Source organism: Heterocephalus glaber, unplaced genomic scaffold (genome assembly GCF_053883595.1).
Source record: "Heterocephalus glaber isolate CG9 unplaced genomic scaffold, H.glaber_assembly_v1.0 deba00000937, whole genome shotgun sequence".
Lineage (NCBI taxonomy): Eukaryota > Metazoa > Chordata > Mammalia > Rodentia > Bathyergidae > Heterocephalus > Heterocephalus glaber.
In genome coordinates, this window is record NW_028258173.1 from 8288074 (window position 1) to 8307424 (window position 19351).

Sequence of the window (19351 nt, forward strand, 5' to 3'; positions counted from 1 at the left end):
GCCCGCAGGCCCCTGACCAAGCTGCACATCATCTGGAAGAAGGGTGGGGCGCAGGTCTCCAGTGGTCTCAGCGACTACAACCGCCGCCTGACCATCCCCAACCCCACGGTCGGCGACGCGGGCTACTACCAGTGCGAGGCTGTGCTGCGGAGCAGCAGCGTGGCCCCTGCCGTCCGGGGCGCCCACCTCTCCGTGCTGGGTGAGCTGGGCCGGCTGTCGGGGCCCCCAGAGGGCCGAAAGGACCACGCTCTGACTCCTCCCTGCCCTTCCGCCTGCAGAGCCGCCTCAGTTTGTCAAAGAGCCAGAGCGACACATCACAGCCGAGATGGAGAAGGTGGTGGACATCCCCTGTCGGGCCAAAGGTAACGGTGGCGCCAGGGCCAGGGGCCCAGGGCCTTCAGCCCTCCCACCCCTGCTGGGACCTTTCTAAAGCCTCCTCCTCAGAGCCGCGCCCCTGAGCACGGCCTTGGGATGGCTGGAAACAAGCAGGCAAACTACCTTAATCCCAGGCTTGAAGTCGGCCTTGTTACTGTACCTTGCACCCAAATCGCTGTCATTTCAGGACGAGTGACAGGCCCCAATTGCCCATAATCTGAGAGTTCCCGCCCTTGCCTTGATGGCAGAAAGGGCAGATGTGGGTGTGTCTCGCTGGGGCTGGGTCTGGGGCTCCCCACCTGTTTGCTGGGATGCTGCTTCCTCTCTCTCCCTCTATTCCTACTTAAACCCTTGTCACAGTCCCTGGAGGAATTCATCCTTGCCCTCCCTCCTTCTGGTTCCGCTGAGCGAAGAGAGAGCAAGGGCGGGGGTGGATTCCAGGTGATAGGGAGGAAGAGAGAGCCAGTAACACAGGAGGCTGAGGCAGGAGAGTGGCAGGTTCAAGGCCATCCTGGGCAATGTAGCAAGACCTTGTTTCAAAATAAAAACATAAAAAGGGCTGGAGATGTAGCAGAGGCCCTGGACTCAATGCCAAGTTCTGGGAGGGCAGGGGCAAATATGGAGCAAAGGGGCAAATGCAGCCGGGCAGGAGGGTGTGCCACAGGGGAGGGGCGTGAATAACAGCTCCCCCCTGAGCCTCCACACTGCAAGGCGATGATTGTTCAGGCAGCAGATACCTTTTGTGGGGTGACCCAGTGCCCGAGTTGTTGTCAGGGGAAGAGAGTCACAGAGTGCCCCTGGCAGCCCAACCCTGCTGGGGAGGAGCATTCATTCTTGCCAGAGGGATGAGCAAACCAATAAACAAATAAAGATGCCTGATTTCATCTCATCTCAAACGCCATGGGTTGTAAGACACCCCATTATTTTATGTACCACTAAGAAAGAAAAAAGGCTGCCAATTAAATCATGACACGCTGTCGATTGTAAGACACATCCTGGTCTCCGAGACATTGAAAAATGTGCACCGCGCGCTGGGAGAAGTGCAGCGGTGCTGACTCCAGGTGGAGGGGTGCAGAGAGGAAAAGCGGGCAGAGCTGGGGGTGTCCCCTTGGGAAGCCACATTTCCACAGAGACCCGGAAGGGTGGAGGGAGGAAGGGAGAGGGAGGCCCAAGAGATCCCTCGGAGAAGAGTGTGCGGGGCTCAGACCGAGAGGAAGGGGCTTCCAGGGGGCCTTCTGAAGAACCCGGCCCCCTCCATGCTATTCCACGACCATCTCCTGCCTGGGGGTTCCCGGAGCCCACAAAAGGCTGTGCTATATACTGCAACCGAAAAAAAATATCAGTTTGTCTACCCAAGCACTTGTAAGGTAAGTTGGTCTGGGATATTTTCATGTTCTTGAAATTCCTACCATATCCCGAATAATATGAGAATTGCTGCTCTAAGAACATCTTCCCTCTCTCCTCAAACCACAAGAGACAACGCTGAGAAGGTCCTTGGAGACTAAGACACAGCAGTGTCCCCCCTGCAGACTCCAGCCCCAGCTGTACCCCAGAATCCCTCCGAGGCACCTGGGGAGAGCGAGGGGAGGTGGGCTGATGCGGCCTCGCCCCACAGGTGTGCCGGCACCCTCCATCACCTGGTACAAGGACGCGGCTGTGGTGGAGGTGGAGAAGCTGGCCCGCTTCCGGCAGCGAGGTGACGGCGGCCTGCAGATCAGCGGCCTGGTGCCCGATGACACCGGCATGTTCCAGTGCTTCGCACGCAACTCGGCTGGCGAGGTGCAGACCTCCACCTACCTGGCTGTCACCAGTGAGTTGGCCTCCCCCGTCCCACCTCTGAGCACAGTGGGGCACAGTGTCCCCCACCAAGGGACGTAGTGAGGACGGCAGGTGCCATTGTGTAGCAGCAGCATCTTAGAGCTGCCCGGCACAGCGCCTGCAGCCTTCGAGCTCCACAGGGCATCAAGGGCCCCCATGTCCTCCCTAGTGTCCTGGAGCCGAGGGTGGTGCAGCAGCTCTTTAAGGAGAAACCCAGTTCCTGCTGGGCATGGGTCCCTGCGGGGCTGAGGGACCCCAGGCCTGGAGACAGGGCCTGGCAGGCCTCTAGGAGAACCAATGCTACTTCAGTGTTCAGCTGACTTTAAAGAAGCTGGAGCCTCAGTCGAGTTCACAGAGGAGGAATCTGTCTACTTGGTGATGGAGGCCGTGCACTGACTTCTTGAGGATGAGGATCTGGGCAGGGTGGGGCTGGATCGCCTGGGCCTTCTGTATGGCAGGGGCTCCGGGGAGTCTGCACAGGCTCTCTGGGCTCCTTCCCAACACTGGGGCCTTGTCGGAGCACCTGCCAGGGGGCCCTGCAGCACCAGACCAGTGGGGTGGTGAGGACCCCTCCCTCTGGCAAGAGGCCCTTCCTTCCTGGAGCACCGCTAACAGACCCTGCTGCTTCTGTCTGCAGGCATCGCCCCCAACATCACCAGGGGTCCCCTGGACAGCACGGTGATTGACGGCACGTCAGTGGTATTGGCATGTGAGACCTCGGGCGCTCCCCGGCCAGCTATCACTTGGCAGAAAGGTAGATGGGACAGGCCTTCAGTGGTGATGGCCATGTGACAGCCTAGAACAGTCCTCAAAACTAGGTTCCGGGGTCGGCCAGACTGGATTCCCCACTTTCCAAAAGTTGTTCACTGCACAGCCCAGCAGAGCTGCCTCCTGACACCTAGAATAGAGCATGGCACGCAGCAGGCAGAATGAACATAGGCACAGGCAAGCATGTGCCGAGGTACAGCGGCAGTCACACCTGCTAGATGCAGGTGCGGGTGACACGCTTGGCCTGCAGGCTCACACAGAGACCCCTCCTACTGACAGGGAGTTCTTTAAAATAGAGCCAGCCACAGGAACTGCCTCAGCCCCTCCTACACACGCCTCTGTGTTCTCTTCCCTCTCTGACTGTCCCCCTGCCCAGGCAGGGCACCGGGCTGTCCATGCTTCCTGCAGAAGGTCCATCATGATGGACACCGGCAGGGGACTCGGTGCTTCTTTCTCCGCCCCTCTGCACTTCTTGCCCTCCCGCCCGCCGCTCTCCGCGGTCCCCTGAAGGTGACTGTCCGGACACATCCTGCAGCAGGACGCCCATCTGCCCGTCACCACCTTGTCAGCCTGACTCCCCCTCCCTCCCTGCCGAGGTGCCAGCAGCCTCTGAGGCTGTGCCTGGTTGCTGCCTGCCACCGTCAGGAGAATGCAGGGCAGGCAGTGTGGCAGGTGAAGGAGCCTCTGGAGGCCTGAGCCTCAGCTGCCCCAGCGACCCTGTGCCCGTCACCAAGCCTCCACCCAGCTGGGCCCAGCGCCCCTGGGGAGCTCCGTGCAAACCTGCCCATGTCGCCCTCAGGGGAGCGCATCCTGGCCAGCGGCTCGGTCCAGCTGCCCCGATTCACACTCCTGGAGTCCGGCAGCCTGCTCATCAGCCCCACCCATATCTCGGATGCTGGCAGCTACACCTGTCTGGCCACCAACTCCCGGGGGGTCGACGAGGCCTCGGCAGACCTGGTCGTGTGGGGTGAGTGGCTGTGGTAGGTGTGGAGTGGGGGACTCTACCCATCTGCAGGAGCCGGCCACCCTGGGAGCTGCCCACAACACAGCAACACCAGCAGGGACACACTCGAGGTGCTAGCATCTCCACGCCACGTCTATGTCTCCTTATCCAACAGACAGTGACAGATTAATCCCAAAGCCAGGGACCACGAGGCCTCCGGTGGAGAGTTCGTGCTGTGCTCGGCTGAGTGGAGACAGCTTTGAGGTGGCGGGAGAGAGCTGTCCTCAGATACGTCAGGGCAGAAATCAGGATGTTGTTTTCCATAAAGGGCCAAGTAGTAAATATTTTAGGATCTGTGGGCCAGACGGTGTCTGTCACAGCTACTCAGCCAACTTCTGCGATGTCCGGGAAGCAGCCAGGGGCCGATGGGACGTGATCTCATAGTCCTGGCTGTGCTGCAGTGAGTTTGGTCACTCAGACAGGCCACCTGCCACATGGGGCCCCAGACGGTGGTATGCCAGGCCCCTGGAAGAGGCTCGGTGTCCACACCAAAAACACCAAACTGGACATTGCAGGGCCCATTGAGACCCTGGCTGGGTCGCCCGCAGGCTGGGCAGATTGCTGTTTCCCCTCCCTCTATATGGATTTACAAGCACATGAAAGGAGCCCCACTATGGTTTGGTTTGGTTTTGGTTTGCTTGTTTGTTTGTGGTACTGGGGACTCAACCCAGAGCCTTCACGCTGAGTTCCATCCCCAGCCCTTTTCTGCTTTTTAATCTCGAGACAGGGTCTCCCCGAGTCCCTGAGTTGCCCAGGCTGGGCTAGAACCTGCGATCCTCCTGTCTCAGCCTCCCAGGGTCCCGGGATCACAGGTGTGAGCCATCGTTCTTTTTGACCCTCCCAGGACTTTGACTGTGGCAGGTCTGTGTGCACCAGCCACACTGCCTGAGCCTCCTCAGGCCCACGCTCGCACACCCCACTCAGCCCGGGGTTCTGGAGCTCCTGCCCTTCTCTCAAAACAGCCGTCTCTGCCATTTCTTTCAGCCCGGACCCGCATCACCAGGCCTCCCCAGGACCAGAGCGTCATCAAGGGCACGCAGGCCTCCATGGTGTGTGGAGTGGCCCACGACCCCCGTGTCACCATCAGGTACTCACTGTGCTGTGACCTGGACTCCAGGCCGGAGGGGAGGGAAGCCCTAGGGATGCACATGTAGCTGGGAGGTGCATGTGGTCTGCGGGGGCCCTGGAGAGGGCCATGCAGGGCTGAGATGCACAGGAAAAGAGAAAGGGGTGAAGGAGAAGGGAAGAAAGGATGAGAAAGAGACTCGAGTCTGGGGTGCTCTCTGTGACCCAGGCCCTCGCTGCTGGTGTTCCCAAGCTTTTGCCCCTCTTGCAAATTTCATGTGGACAAATTAACCCAAGTCCATTAGTGTCTTCACAGCAGAGAGGATAAGAGGATACAGGACCAGCCCCAGAGCTGTGACCCTCCAAGATGGGCATGCGAGGGGGAGGTGCCCAACCTGGGGTCATCCCCACCATGGCAGGGAACTCGGCCTCCAGGGATTCTCCAGCCACTCAAAAAGCTGGGAGGGGCTGCCGTGGACAGAAGCCACAAGAAAGATGTAGAAGCAGGGACCCCTCCCGAGCTTGGACCCAGGACACCCAAGCCATCCTCCGGGAAGCTTCAGGAACTAAAGCCAAGGGGGAAGTGATCCCCAGTCACTCCCAGGAGCGCCAGAACGCCGAAGAACTGATTCCTTGGAAGAGGAGATGGCCTGTGTGTGGCCACTGTCAGACAGCAGGCATGGAGGCTGCAGGGCCTGGTTTAGGCCTCCTGGAGAAATGGCCTCCCAGGGCTCCACATGGCAACTGCATCCTGTAGCGCCACCTGGTGGCCATTGGAAACAGCATGGCCTCACCCTCCACCCTGAGACCCCCGAGCCTAGTGCCATAGGAACTCCACGCAGTGGCAAAACATGAGGGCCCAGGCTGAGAAACACGTTGTCAAATGTTCAGCTTTGACCTTTTCGGACAGTCATCACACCAGCACAGAGCCCAACACTGGCCCTGAAATCATGTAGACGTAGTTGGAACCTTGTTGGCAGATTAACTAGGTTGTCCTCTTTTCTGCGTTGATTAGATTTTTATTTTAAAAATTAATCTACTGACTGTGAAAAAGTCCTCAGAGACAACCCGCATCGAGCACTTGTGGGAGTTTCAGTCCCAGATGTGATATAGTAGCCATACTTTTAGCATCCATTAATTGAAAAACTCTATAATCACAAAAGGCTCTATTAATTCAGTGACACTTTAAATTGGTGTTTTATTTATAAAACGTCACCTACCGCTATTTGGAAAACACTTGTGCATTTTATTCCTTCTCTAGGTAATTCTTGATGAACACAGGGACTCGGGGATCTTGCACTATTCCAGCAGACCCACTCTTAGAGCCCTGCCGCCTGCAGGTGGGAAGACCCTATTCCAGTTTGGGGGAGGGATCATCGCCCTAGCATAAAATTAGCCGGCTAGGACCATGTTTTTAAGATGGGAGGCGAGAGCCAAATTGATCCCTCAACCCCCTAGGTTGGCAGAGTCAATGCCGGAGGTAGCCCTGCATCTCCCGTCTCAGCCTGGCTTTCTTAGACAGTGGGAAACTCAGCGGCCTTCCACTTTCTTGAGCTAAATCAGAGGAGAGGTGCCCAGACCTCCACATTTTTAAAGCCCCTCATGTAATTCTAACATGTCTCCAGGATAGAACACTCTTTTTCAAGGAACTGGGCAGGAGAATGGTGCAAACTGTACCTGTAGCCCCAGCTACTTGGGAGGCTGAGGCAGGAGGATCCTTGAGCCCAAGAGCTTGAGGCCAGCCTGGACAGCACAGTGACTCTAAATAAATCAATCAATGACCCTGTCCTCAAGTGGGCACCATCCAGTTCTGAGCAACTAGATATTTTTACACACCTTTGATGCGCTGAGAACCATCTATTGTTACATAAAGCCAGCATGCCCCTGAAAATCCACTGGTCATAATTGTTACACAGCCAGTTAGAGAATTGCAAACTGTTCTGAAAAGTTTTTACCATGAGTATAATGGGCTGAAGATTGTTTTTCTTTTTTGCATTTTTTTCATGAAAGGCAATGTTAAGAGTGTGTTCCATTTTATGAGAAACCACAGTCTGTGTCTTCCAAAAGTGTGGCGCTGATTTGCCCTCCCCCCCCCCCGGCAGAGAGGGAGAGAGAGCCCCGGCCACAGTGTTGGTGCCATGATGTCGATGTTGTGGACTGTGGCCTCCGATAGCTGTGTTGTCTGTTGTTTGCTTTTCCCAGAAGATTGTGACATGGAGCATCTTTTTTTTTTTTTTTTTTGGTACCGGGGATCGAACTTGGGACCTTGCACTTGTGAGGCAGGTGCCCAAACCACTGAGCTAAATCCCCAGCCCCCCATGGAGCATCTTTTATTGTCTCTTCTCTTTTTTTCTTGTTTAGTTTTTTTGAGACAGGGTCTCGCTATGTAGTTCAGGCTGGTCTTCAACTCACTCTGTAGCCCAGGCTGGCCTTGAACTCACAGCAATCCTCCTGCCTCAGCCTCCCGAGACGTGGGATTACAGGCATGGGCCACCACACTCGGCTGTGGATCATCTTTTCATATACATGTTTGCCTTCTGTGCATCTTGGTTGGGGAGGGTTTGCTTCTTCTCCTATGGTTGAGTTTTAAGAGTTCTCTTTATATTTGGGTTAATAGTCCTTTATCAGAAGTTTGTTGTCCACCTACATCCTCCTAGTCTGTGGCTTCTCTTTTATTCTCTTGATAGTATCTATTCAAAACCAGAAATTTTTAATTTTAATGAAGTCCAGTTTATCATTTCTTTCTTCCATGGATCATGCCTTTGGTGTTGTATCTGAAACATCAGTGCCTAAGTCCTTCTAGATTTTCTCTGCATTGCCTTCTAGGAGTTCTAGAGCTCTGCATCATATATTTAGGCCTGTGATCCTTTTTTTTTTTTTTGGTGGTGGTGGTCCTGGGGATTGAACTCAGGGCCTCCACACTGAGCCACACCCCACGCCGTTTTTTTGTTTTTTATTTTGAGGTAAGATTTTATTAAGTTGCAGAGTTGTCCAGGCTGGGCTACAATTTGTGATCCTCCTGCCATAGCTTCCCAGAGTGTTGGGATGTCAGGCATGCACCTCCATGCCATACTATTTTTAATTAATTTTGGGAAACAATGTGAGGTCTGTGACTAGTCATTTTCCACACATAGATGTCCAGTTGTTCCAGCACCATTCGTTGAGCGGGCTCCTTTATTTTCATTTTCATCTTTATTTTTTGCTTTTAGTTTTGTTTTGTATTCATGTAATTGATTTGTTGGAGAAACCAGGTTCTATAAGACAGAGAGGTCAGCACTGTTTCTGTAAAAGACCAGATAGTAAATATTTTAAGCTTATAAGAACTGTAGACTGTCATAATCACTCGACTCTGTAGCACAAAAGCAACCATAGGCAATATGTTAACAAGTGGTCATGTCTGTGTTGCACTAAAACTATTTATACAAACAAGCAGTCGGCCATGTTTGCTGACCCCACATAGAGTAACCCACATTCTGAATTTGGCTAGCTACTTTCTTCTGGGGTTAACTTGTTCTTCTAGCCCCTGTATTTCTTTCTTTCTTTTTTCTTTTCTTTTTTTTTTTTTTTTTTGGTACCGGGGATCGAATTCGGGACCTTGCACTTGCGGGGTAGGCAGCGGAACCACTGAGCTAAATCCCCAGCCCTAGCCCTTGTATTTCTAATTAGATCAAGTAATTAGATTTCAGCGGCTTTGGCACATGCATTTTGCAGGTTTCTCATGCTTTCTGAAGCAAAGAATGTCTGCTTGCCTTAGGGTGTTTTTAAAGCAGGAGTTACTCTTTGCCACTAGACTTGCTTTTAAGGACAATTTTGCCCATCCTCTGAATGTTGGCAAGGAGATGAGTGGAAGGTGATTATTGTTGTGGATTTGTTAAAATACATTGGAAAGGCCTTAAAAATTAACTCACCAATTTTACTGCTGATAATTTGTCCTTGAGACAGCAGCTGGGAAAGTGTGGAAGTATTTTGCCAAAAGGATGTTCAGCACAGCATTAGCTGTGATATCTGGAAAAAAAAAAGAAGCTAAACTGTACATCCAATATTAGGAAATCAGTTAAATGATTTCTCATTAAGACATCTTGCATCTGATTTAAAAAAAGAAACACGGTGTAGAAATGTCACAATAAAAAGAGTATATGAAGCCGGGCATGGTGGCACATGCCTGTAATCCCAGCACTTGGGAGTCTGAGGCAAGAGAACTGCTGTTTCAGACCAGCCTGGGCTCCATAGTGAGTTCAAGGATGGCCTGAATTATGTAGTGAGACTCTGGTTCAAAAAATTTATTTTTAATTTTAGAAGAGAGTACATGATATTTTGTTGAGTGGAAAAGATAACTTTAAAGACAGGATGGATGGAAGGAAGGAAGGAAGGATGGATGGATGGATGGATGGATGAGTTGATCCACCCATTGAGCAACTCAATCAATGGATAGATCTACCCATTGATCTACCCATCAATGGGTAGATCACTAGAAATCATTGATGTACATGTGCTATGTCAGTAAAAAGGTTGATAGCTAACCTCCGTTGACCATGGACCACATTTCAGGCACTACCCAAACACTTTAGCTCCACAATCCTTATAGTAACCTTATGAGTGGGTGGTATTGATTCCCTCGAGTTACAGATGAGAAACTGAGCCACAGCAAAATTACATCACCTAACCCAAGATCACAAAGCTAATACTTGGCAGAGGCAGCCTTTGAACTGGGAGTCTGACTACAAGCACAGCAGCGTCACCATCCACCACCTGTCCACGGGACGATCAGATTCACACACGTTCACCATGGTGCCCCAGTGCTGGAAAACTGCTGAGTTTTCTTTGTGCTTTTCCTTTTCCTTTTCTTTTTTTTTTAAGGTGGACTTTATTTTTCCTTGTTTTTTCCTTTTAAACTCAGCTGAACCATATTACAGACTCACTCTTGCTAACAATCTGACATCCTCTAACCCCAGGTAGTCCTAGGACCCTTGGCTCACAGCCCCGCCTGTCCTGCAGGTGACGGGGGTCTCAGTCATGACCCCGTTCCTCCGTCACCCTTGTGCTGAGAGCCCAGGCCACTCTCCAGGGAGGACAGCACAGACCCTCCCCGGGCAGGGCCAGGTCTCCGAGTGTGTGCATGACAATGATAATGGCTGTATTTCCTCCAGAACAATTCCAAAGGAGATATTTCTTATTGTCAGGCACTGGTGTGCGTGTAATTTTTCAAGTTCCCCTTTGTACTGACTGACCGAAGCTAAAGTGATTTTTTGGACACTAAAGTCAATTTGTCACAGTGATGCATTGATCTAATGATTTTCCTCATAAAACTAATTCCAAAATGTAGTCTATGCGGAAACTTTAATTCTTTTTCCATCCGTAATCTTTTCACCTCTTCGGGAGCACTCCCTTTGCTGGCTCTTTTATGCTGGCTGTTTTGCAGTGGCTTCTTGCCAAAAGCAACAATGCTTTGACCTGGGCCTGAACTGCAGGTGTAAACGACCGATAATGACTTAATGTGTGACCGCTCCTGCACTCCACACCCTCTGCAAAGATGATGGACTCCTAGGCTCCCACCCTCCGAGGCCTTCTCTCCAGGGCCCGTTTCCTACCCAGCCAGACAAGCCCCAGAGGAGCCACTGTGGCCTGGGACTGTCCCCTGCCTGTCTTTGGTGTGCTCTTTCCAGGAGGAGCTTTGGACATCCTCCTCAACTCTCTCTCTCTCTCCCCTAACTGGCACTTCCTGCTCCCCCTCTTAGGTACGTGTGGGAGAAGGATGGGGCCACCCTGACCATGGAGAGCAACCCGAGAATCCGCCTGGACAAAAACGGCTCCCTGCACATCACACAGACATGGTCAGGGGACATTGGCACGTACACCTGCCGGGTGCTCTCTGCCGGTGGCAATGACTCCCGCAGTGCCCACCTTCGAGTCAGGTAAGGGCAGCCAGCCCGCTCCCTCTGTCACAGCACAAGGGCCTGTGTGACGTGGGCCTGTCCAGGTCTCCTAGGTGGGGGTGGAGCTTTCTGTGTCTTCAGCTGCTCCCCATGCTGGTGTCCCTGCCTGAGCTCCGCCTCCTGTCAGATCAGGGGAAGCATTAGATTCTCACAGGAGCTTGGACCCTACTGTGAGCCGTGCAGATGTGGGATCTAGTTGTTCTTCTTATGAGAATCTAATCGTGAAACCATCGCCCCCACACATAGCCCAGCCTGGTCCCTGGAAAAATTGTCTTGCACAGAACCAGCCTCTGGTGCCATAAAAGGTTGGGGAGCACGGCTCTCATCCTAAGCATCCTTCTAGGCCCCTCCGTCAGCTCACAGAGACCCCCTGTCAGGAGCAGGGGCACCGAGTAGGGCTCAGACCCCTGAGTTCCGTTCCCAAGGGAGGGATCTGCAGGTGGGTGGCCGGGTGCCATATCCTGCATCTGTACCAACCGAGTCCTTGGTGTTGCTGTCACGTGACCACAGACCCCTGGGGCAGCTCCCCCATACTGATCTCTCCTCCAGGCAACTGCCCCACGCCCCTGAGCACCCGGTGGCCACACTCAGCACCGCAGAGAGACGGGCCATCAACTTGACATGGGCCAAGCCCTTTGATGGGAACAGCCCCCTGATCCGCTATGTCCTGGAGATGTCGGAGAACAGTAAGGTCCCTGGGGTCACAGGGACAAGGGGGTGGGTAGCAGCCTGGGCTGGGTCCCCACTCCCCACCTCCAGGCCTCTGAGCAGCCTGGGCTTCCTCAGCTGTAGAGGGAACAGTGGCCTCTGCCTGTCAGGTGGGTCCCTGTGACAGACAGCCCAAGAAGCAGTGTGCAGGAGGTGCTTAAAGCAGGGCTTGGCAGAGCACTGACCTCAGAGACAATGGTTATTATTTTTATTCTTATTTTTTATTTTTATTTCTCCGAGGGCCCAGGCTGTGAACTTCAGAATTAGCAGGTATAACCTGAATGGTGATTTTCATAGGTTTCCCTGTGCTCATCGGTTTCAGGGGAAAAGATGTAGGTCTTAGTTCCCATGAGCCCCTGCTTCCCCCGCAGGCCCTCCAGCCCTGGAAGTCACACGGGCTGGTGGGGCCCAGAGGAAATATGTGGTAGGGAGGCCCTCACTCTCCTGCCAGCCCAGAGGGTGCTGGACTCCTGCTGGGAGGGAAGGATGAGAGCACATCCTGTCCCCGCAGGACGCCCACCTCCGCCCCTCCCGCTGTCCCCGCAGATGCCCCCTGGACCACACTCCTGGCCAGTGTGGACCCGGAAGCCACCTCAGTGATGGTCAAGGGCTTGGTTCCCGCCCGCTCCTACCAGTTCCGTCTCTGTGCCGTCAACGATGTGGGCAAAGGACAGTTCAGCAAGGACACCGAGAGGTGAGGGGAGTGGCCACTCCTGCTGGGGCCACAGGGGCCCACCTGCTGCTGACCAGCGTGACAAGGGAATGGGGCCACAGGGCAAGTCTGGCTCAGTGTCTCTGCCCCTCCAGGCTTCAGTCTCCACCCCGTAGACTCCAGGCTCTTGCTCAGGGACAGCATGAGAAGGGAGACGGCATAGGAAGAGAGCGGTGGGCAGAACGTGGCACATGGTAACCCTAACCCCCGAGGAGAGTCGGCCTGTGACGGTGTGCCCTACGACCTCAGAACTTGCCTCTTCCTGCTCCACAGCTCCTTGTGCTGCCACCCTTGTCAAAGGACACGGAGCTGGGGGCGGGGTCTCGCGAGGGTCCATATCCAGTGCCACACATGATACCAGGCTCTGGGCGGGCGCTAGCAAACCGCTTACAAAACGGTGGACATTGAGTATCACAACAGGTAATCCACGTCCCAGTGCCACACCCGTTTAGCAGAAGGTGCATTCTGCCAGCCAGCCCTGTAGACCAAGCAGCCACCTCTGGCCGGAAGGAAAATGTCATCCAGGAGGTCAGAAAGGCTGTGCCAGAGGTCACGTGTGACCATAGCGCCCGTCCTTCACTATTTCTTGAGCACCTATGCGTGGCCCCCTGCAGGCGACACAGTGAACAACAGACCTAACCTGCCTGCTCCCAGCCCTTCCAGAGCCACAGAATCCCCACCAGGGGAACCTGTCTGGAAAGCCCAACACCTGCCTTCCCCAGCCCTGCGGCCTCGCTGTGCACCACTGGTTCCACTTTCTCTCAGGGCTGATCATCCTAGTCACCATGGGAAAGATTAAATCAGCCCGACTCTGGCCTTCCCGAAGACTGTTAGGAACGCTATCCGTCAGGATGCAAACGCATCGGAATAAACAGAGGGAAAGGCATCCATCAGAAATAATTAACTTTTGTTTTTAATGGATAAGTGTCAGTGAGGTGAAAAATACACTTCAGGCGGAACACTGCATTCCCCAGCAGTGCCAGAGAGAGAAGCGCCGCTGGGCTCCAGGGCCCCACCTGCGATCCACCGCCCCACCTGCCGCTCAGCTGCTCAGTGAAGGAGGCCCAGTCAAGCACATCAGCAGCTGGCCAATGGGAAGCAACTACCTGAGACTCCTCTCTCCAAAATACCCCTGACCTCATCCACCCCAACTGTAGCTGCTTTGACAAATGGGAAACTGAGGACCATGTCCCTCAACTGCACCAAAAATACGCACATTCGGGGTTTTGTAGTGTTTTTAATACATACACAGATGATAGACAGATAGAGAGAGAGGCATTTGATACTCAACCAGTCCTGTAAGGCAGCCAATATACTTTTTTGTAAATAAACTCAGAGAGGTTAAGGGTCACACAGCCAGAGTGCAGAATCATCCAGAGACAACAGGGCAGGGTTGCCCTCCTCCCTTCCTGTTAAATGCCTGTGTTGTCCCCAGAGAGTGAGTGAACGGTCCATTCACTCTATTTTCTGATTCAGGGTCTCCCTCCCCGAGGAGCCTCCCACGGCCCCTCCCCAGAATGTCATCGCCAGTGGACGAACCAACCAGTCCATCATGATCCAGTGGCAGCCACCTCCTGAGAGCCACCAGAACGGCATCCTCAAGGGCTACATCATCAGGTAGGCGTCCACCTGGGGACAGGAGGGCATCCTGACCCCAGGAGCAAGGAATGGCGGTAGGCACCGGAAGTGGGTGGCAAACTGCAAATGCACAGCGGGTCCTCTCCATCTAAAAAGGACCGGGCCACGAGAGTGCCCACACTGTGGCAGGAAGGACTTGGGCTAGACATCCAAAACCACTTCCTTCAGCGAGAGCCTTGGGAACCAGCAGCAGTGGTTGAGAAAGAACATGGTATAATCTCAAGGCTCAGTGGAAGCCAAGGCTGCTGTGCCAGGGCTGACGGGGGAGACAGGAGAGGGAAAAGGCCATTGTCCCAGGCGCCAGCGGCCTGGGGAACCCAGAATGTTCCGTCTCAACCAGACGCACAGCCTGTGAGTGCAGACACTAAGAGGGCAAGAATCGAATGAAAAGTGAAAGTCCTTTCTTTGGTCATTGCTGGAAAACAAGTCCAGTTCTGTAGACTTTTATTGTTTTATAGATAGATAGATTTTTTTTTTTTGGTACTGGGGATTGAACTCAGGACCTTGCGCTTGCGAGGCAGGTGGTGGAACCACTGAGCTAAATCCATGGCTCTTTTATTGTTATATTTGACTGAGGATTACTATGCCAGTAACATAAAAGCTACAAAGGGTTACCTAAATGCAGTATTCATAAATAGCTCAACATCTGAAATTACTGAAAATGCTTACGCATGTTCTGAATCCTGGCTGGACACAGTGGTGGGCCACACCCTGGATCTCTTTCCTGCCTTGTGGGTGCTGGGATCCCCCAAAGTTGGAGGACACTATTGTTGGTCTGTCTGCTCCCTGATCAGTTAGTTTTGCTGTGAGTTTGTATTTAATCCTAAAATAAAGGGCTGTTGTTCTCAAAGCATGGTCCCTGGGCCAGCAGAATTTGTACCACCTGAGTGCCATTCAGAAATGTAAACTCTCCGATCCCATCCAAGACCTGCAGGGTAGGAAACGGGACAGGCCATAGGTCTGTTTTACTAAGACTTCAGATGGTTCCAGTGCACGCTGAGGTCTGGAGAGCCGGTGCTGTGGAGTGTTAGAAAGTACTGATGTGTTTGGGGCTCTAATTTGGCAATCATCAGACCCTGAGGCCTGTCTGCATTGTAGTTTTCCTGTAACTTATCTGTCCTCTGTGCATGACTCCTACATTTGCGTTTACAAACCCATCTCTCTGTCATCCCGAGTTGTTTTCCGGGAAAGTAGATGTGGTTAGTGCAGGCAGCTTTAGATATTTTCATTCCACCTCAGCAAGGGAGCCACTATCCTAGAGGGAGGAAGAGAAGGAGCCCAGCATTGGGAACCAGTCTCCTGCCAATGACCTTCAGACGCTGGGCCCTGGGAGACCTGAGCATCCCTGCTCAGCCATCCTAGTCACGTCCTCTCCCCCATTAAAAAGAAAAATCATTAGAGGTCCCAGTCAACCCAGCTATCCCCTTGCTGGGTATCTTCACAAAAGAATTAAAAGAATCTTACCACAGTGATATATGTGCACCCATGTTTTTAGCTGCACAGTTCATAATAGCTAAAGCTTGGAAAGAGCCCAAGTGCCCATCAACTGGAGACTGGATAAAGAAGATGTGGTTTTTTTAATAAAATGGAGTACTACTCAGCCATAAAGAACAAGAAACTAGAGACATTTATAGCTAAATGGATGAGTATTGAAGGCATCCTGTTAAGTGAAATAAATAGGACACACATGTGTAAATAGCAAATAGTTTCTGTAGTGTGAGAAACTGAAAGTGTAAATAAGGGTACACACGGATGAAATGGCCTAATAATATATTTCTCGGATTGTGTTTCCATCACGTGTCATATGACTGTATTGAAATTTAAATTAGGGAGAAGTTTGGTTTATGAGGAGTCTGCTAGCTAACTAGAGGTTTTTTCCAGATCATTATTTGTTCAGTGTTGGTTTTGGGGACCTTTCTGAAACAAATCACATCCTCTGGTGTCTTGTTGGTGCTTGAGATGCTTTTTTAAGTTATATGGAAAAATGTTTAAGTGTTTTTCAGGTTTTTTTTGGTTGAGTTCTACTGTATTTGGATATTATTGTAGTTTTTTTCCCTTGCATTGTTCTTCTTTGAATGGTTTTAATTTTTTGTATGTGTGTGTGTTTGATGATAAAGTTATTTAAAAAAAAAAAGAAAAGAAAAGTCATGACACAGCCCTTAGGCCTACATCACCTGGGAAGGTACGGCACCAGTCACTTAGGGTGCTTTATACCAATTAGAAATACACCAGGGCCCAGGGGTTTAGCTCAGTGGTTTCGCCGCCTGCTGCCCAAGCGCAAGGACCTGAGTTCGATCCCCGGTACCAAAAAAAAAAGAAAAAGAAAAAGAAATACACCAGCATCCAGATCACTTCCTCAGCTGCACTAAGCACATCTTAGGTGCTCGACATCCCCCTGTGCTAGCAGCTCCCCTCTGGGGCAGCACAGATGTGCAGCACTCCCACCGCCACAGAACGTTCTAGTGGGCAGTGCCACTCTAGACCATTTCCTGGGCCCGACCCTCCCCTCTTCCCCTAGGTCAGTGGTGGCGAACCTAGGGCACGCATGCCACATGGGGCTGTTTACATCACTGAAACCTCTAAAAGGTTTGCCATCACTGCCCTAGGTACTGCCTGGCCGGGCTGCCTGTTGGGTACCAGTTTAAGAATATCACAGATGCTGACGTCAACAACCTGTTGCTAGAGGACCTCATCATCTGGACCAACTACGAGATCGAAGTGGCCGCCTACAATAGTGCCGGCCTGGGCGTCTACAGCAGCAAGGTCACCGAGTGGACGCTGCAGGGAGGTGGGTAGAGACTGTGGCCTTGAAGCAGCGGTGCGGCCCTTCCTCCAGGCCTAGTGCCTGCTACGTCTTCTGCCTGCCCCGTTCTCAGTGCCTACACTGAGTTGCTGGCTTTGTCTAAGCCCTTGATGTAATGCCTGGGTAGAATCTCCACCATGTGTGCAGCTCCCACGTGGTGGGGAGCAGAGGGGAAGAGGAAGAAGAGTCAGGGTGGGGTAGAAGATTCACATGAGGCCTGGGGATGTAGCTCAGTGGCACCACACCTACCTCGAAAGCACAAGGTCCTGAGTTCAATCCCTGGTACCAAAAATAAATAAATAAATAAATAAATAAATACAGATTCACACGGATGGGATCACCACACCTTTGCCTTTTGTGTTCTGCCTGAGACCCACCCACCCCAGCAGGCCACATGATGTTTGCGTAGCCATCACTTTCTCAGTGCCCCAGGCAGTGAGCCAGGCCAGGTTTATTGAACCTGAACTGACCCACGATCTAGAAAAGGGCACCTCGAGTCTACATGGCAAGGAGCAGTTGCAGGGGGTGGCAAAGTGCAGTCTACAGGTCCCCGTCCCCGTGTTTGCTCTATTGAACTGGGCAAAGCAGACTGAGGGACCCCTCCCCCCACCCTGTCTCTTGATTTCCTCAAGTTCCCACGGTCCCGCCGGGCAACGTGCATGCCGAAGCCACCAATTCCACGGCCATCCGCTTCACCTGGAACGCCCCCAGCCCCCAGTTCATCAATGGCATCAACCAGGGCTACAAGGTATGTGGGGTCCCCATGCCCCAGAAGGAAGCCGTGAGGGTCTGGGGCATGCAGGGAAGGCACAGGAGGAGCAGGAGGGATCCCCTCTGTCTGAACTCCTGGGCTCAAGCCAAGCAGAGGGCACACACACTTTCTGCAAGGCCACACAAAGGCCTCAGGGAGTGTGGCCAGGGCCCAGCTGTGGCAATGCAAAAGGCCTCTGCAGTGACACTGAGCCCTAAACAAGCCAGGTTTACTTGGGCCCAGAACACCTGCTATAGCCAGGATCCAACGGGAAAACCCAACCTGCACTTCCTACACCACCCATAGCTCCCATGGGCACCCTACTGGGGCAGGTCCTCGGGCTGCATGTGGTAAAGGGTGCAAGACACAGGCAAACTTGGGCTAAAATCCTGGCTTCAGCTCAGCCTAGCTACCTGGGCAAGGTCTTTAACATGGCTGTGCTTCTCTTTCCACAAATATTTGTTGAGCATCTACTATACACACACAGCGGGCTGCTGGAGAACTAAAATTTGGTTTCCTCACTGAGGAATGGGAATGATATGAGGATTATATGAGATGATGTCTGTACTGTATTCAACGTTGTGTCGAATAGAGTACAAACACATAACAAGCACTCAGAAAATGATTTTGGCAGTAGCCGTGCATTTGTTTGCTCAACCTGCAGTGACAAAGTGGTGGCTTAAACAACAGAAGTAAATGTTCTCCCCGGAACTGAAGTCTAGGATCAAGGTGTCAACAGATTTGGCTTCTTGTGCGGCCTCTACCCTTGGCTCGTGGGTAGCCGCCTGCTCCCTTTGTGTTCCCTCGTGAGTGTCTGCAGCCTGATCACCACCTCTTCTGTAAAGACACTGGTCCTATTGGATTAGGGCCTGCCCTAGGGGCCTCATTAACTTTTATCGCCCCTCTAAGGGCCCTGTCTCCCAATATGGACGTCCTGAGGTGCTGGGGTTAGGATGTGAGGATGCAGATTCAGCCCATAACAACTGATACTATAGCAGTTGTCAGTAGAATAGTAAATGTGCCACAGTTGTGACTGCAACTCAGGGCTTCTCAACCACCCTTTCCTGGAACCCAACCCTGGCTGGGATCCCAGACCTGCATCTCGAACAAGAAGCCCCGTGTCCACCCTTCCCTGCGAGAACTGAAGGCACATCACACGTGCGTGGTCTATTCAATATTTCAAGGAGTAGTGCCTGCCCCCAGCAACTTGGTACAGTGCCAGTTGCTTCCTGCTCCCTCCGGATGTGGCGCTCCCTCTAAATAAGGGAATGGAGGCTGATTATTTGAGGGCTATGTGTAGCCCTGGAAAGCCAGGGAGGACTGGGAGAGAGTGCAGGCTCTGGGTTTGAGCCCAAGGACCTGATGACCTTGAGGTAACTGCAGTCACATCCTGAAGTCTCCTGTGCCCCTCTGCGCTGCTTGTACCACACGGGCTATCACCAAGATCAACCCTAAGACAAGCAGCCTTAGCCTTGATTACTGCAAGGCAGGGGAGGCTGGACAGAAAAGGAATGAGTTGCAGTGTCGAGTCCAATTTTCCGCTTATACTGCAAGCAAACAAGGGCAGGTCCAGAGCTGCGTGGACCCACCCCAGCCACAGCTCCCTCACTCCCAGGAAGGCAGCCAACCCAAGGCCACCGAGCTTCCCTGGGCCAGGTGCTGCAGCCCAGCGTGCCAGTGCTAGTTAGCTGGCACAGACTCCTAATTGGGACTTGAGGGAAGGCAGGGGAGGGAAGGAGGAGGCCAGAACAGCTAGAGCACGGGAACTGAGCTGGGA

At 52.8% G+C, this 19351-nt stretch overlaps 1 protein-coding gene across 4 annotated transcripts in view; it reads left to right on the forward strand.

The window, feature by feature from the left end:
• Window positions 1–19351, forward strand: part of Sdk2 (sidekick cell adhesion molecule 2) — a 254003-nt gene that overhangs the window by 172713 nt on the left and 61939 nt on the right. For all 4 annotated transcript variants that reach the window (XM_021241046.2, XM_004860580.3, XM_021241047.2 and 1 more), the window contains exons 7-18: window positions 9–199; window positions 279–362; window positions 1991–2185; window positions 2831–2947; window positions 3761–3928; window positions 4949–5051; window positions 10765–10941; window positions 11512–11648; window positions 12217–12364; window positions 13859–13999; window positions 16627–16808; window positions 17456–17571. In XM_021241046.2, the coding sequence (XP_021096705.2) occupies window positions 9–199; window positions 279–362; window positions 1991–2185; window positions 2831–2947; window positions 3761–3928; window positions 4949–5051; window positions 10765–10941; window positions 11512–11648; window positions 12217–12364; window positions 13859–13999; window positions 16627–16808; window positions 17456–17571 (1759 nt within the window). The remainder of the gene's footprint in view (window positions 1–8; window positions 200–278; window positions 363–1990; window positions 2186–2830; window positions 2948–3760; window positions 3929–4948; window positions 5052–10764; window positions 10942–11511; window positions 11649–12216; window positions 12365–13858; window positions 14000–16626; window positions 16809–17455; window positions 17572–19351) is intronic.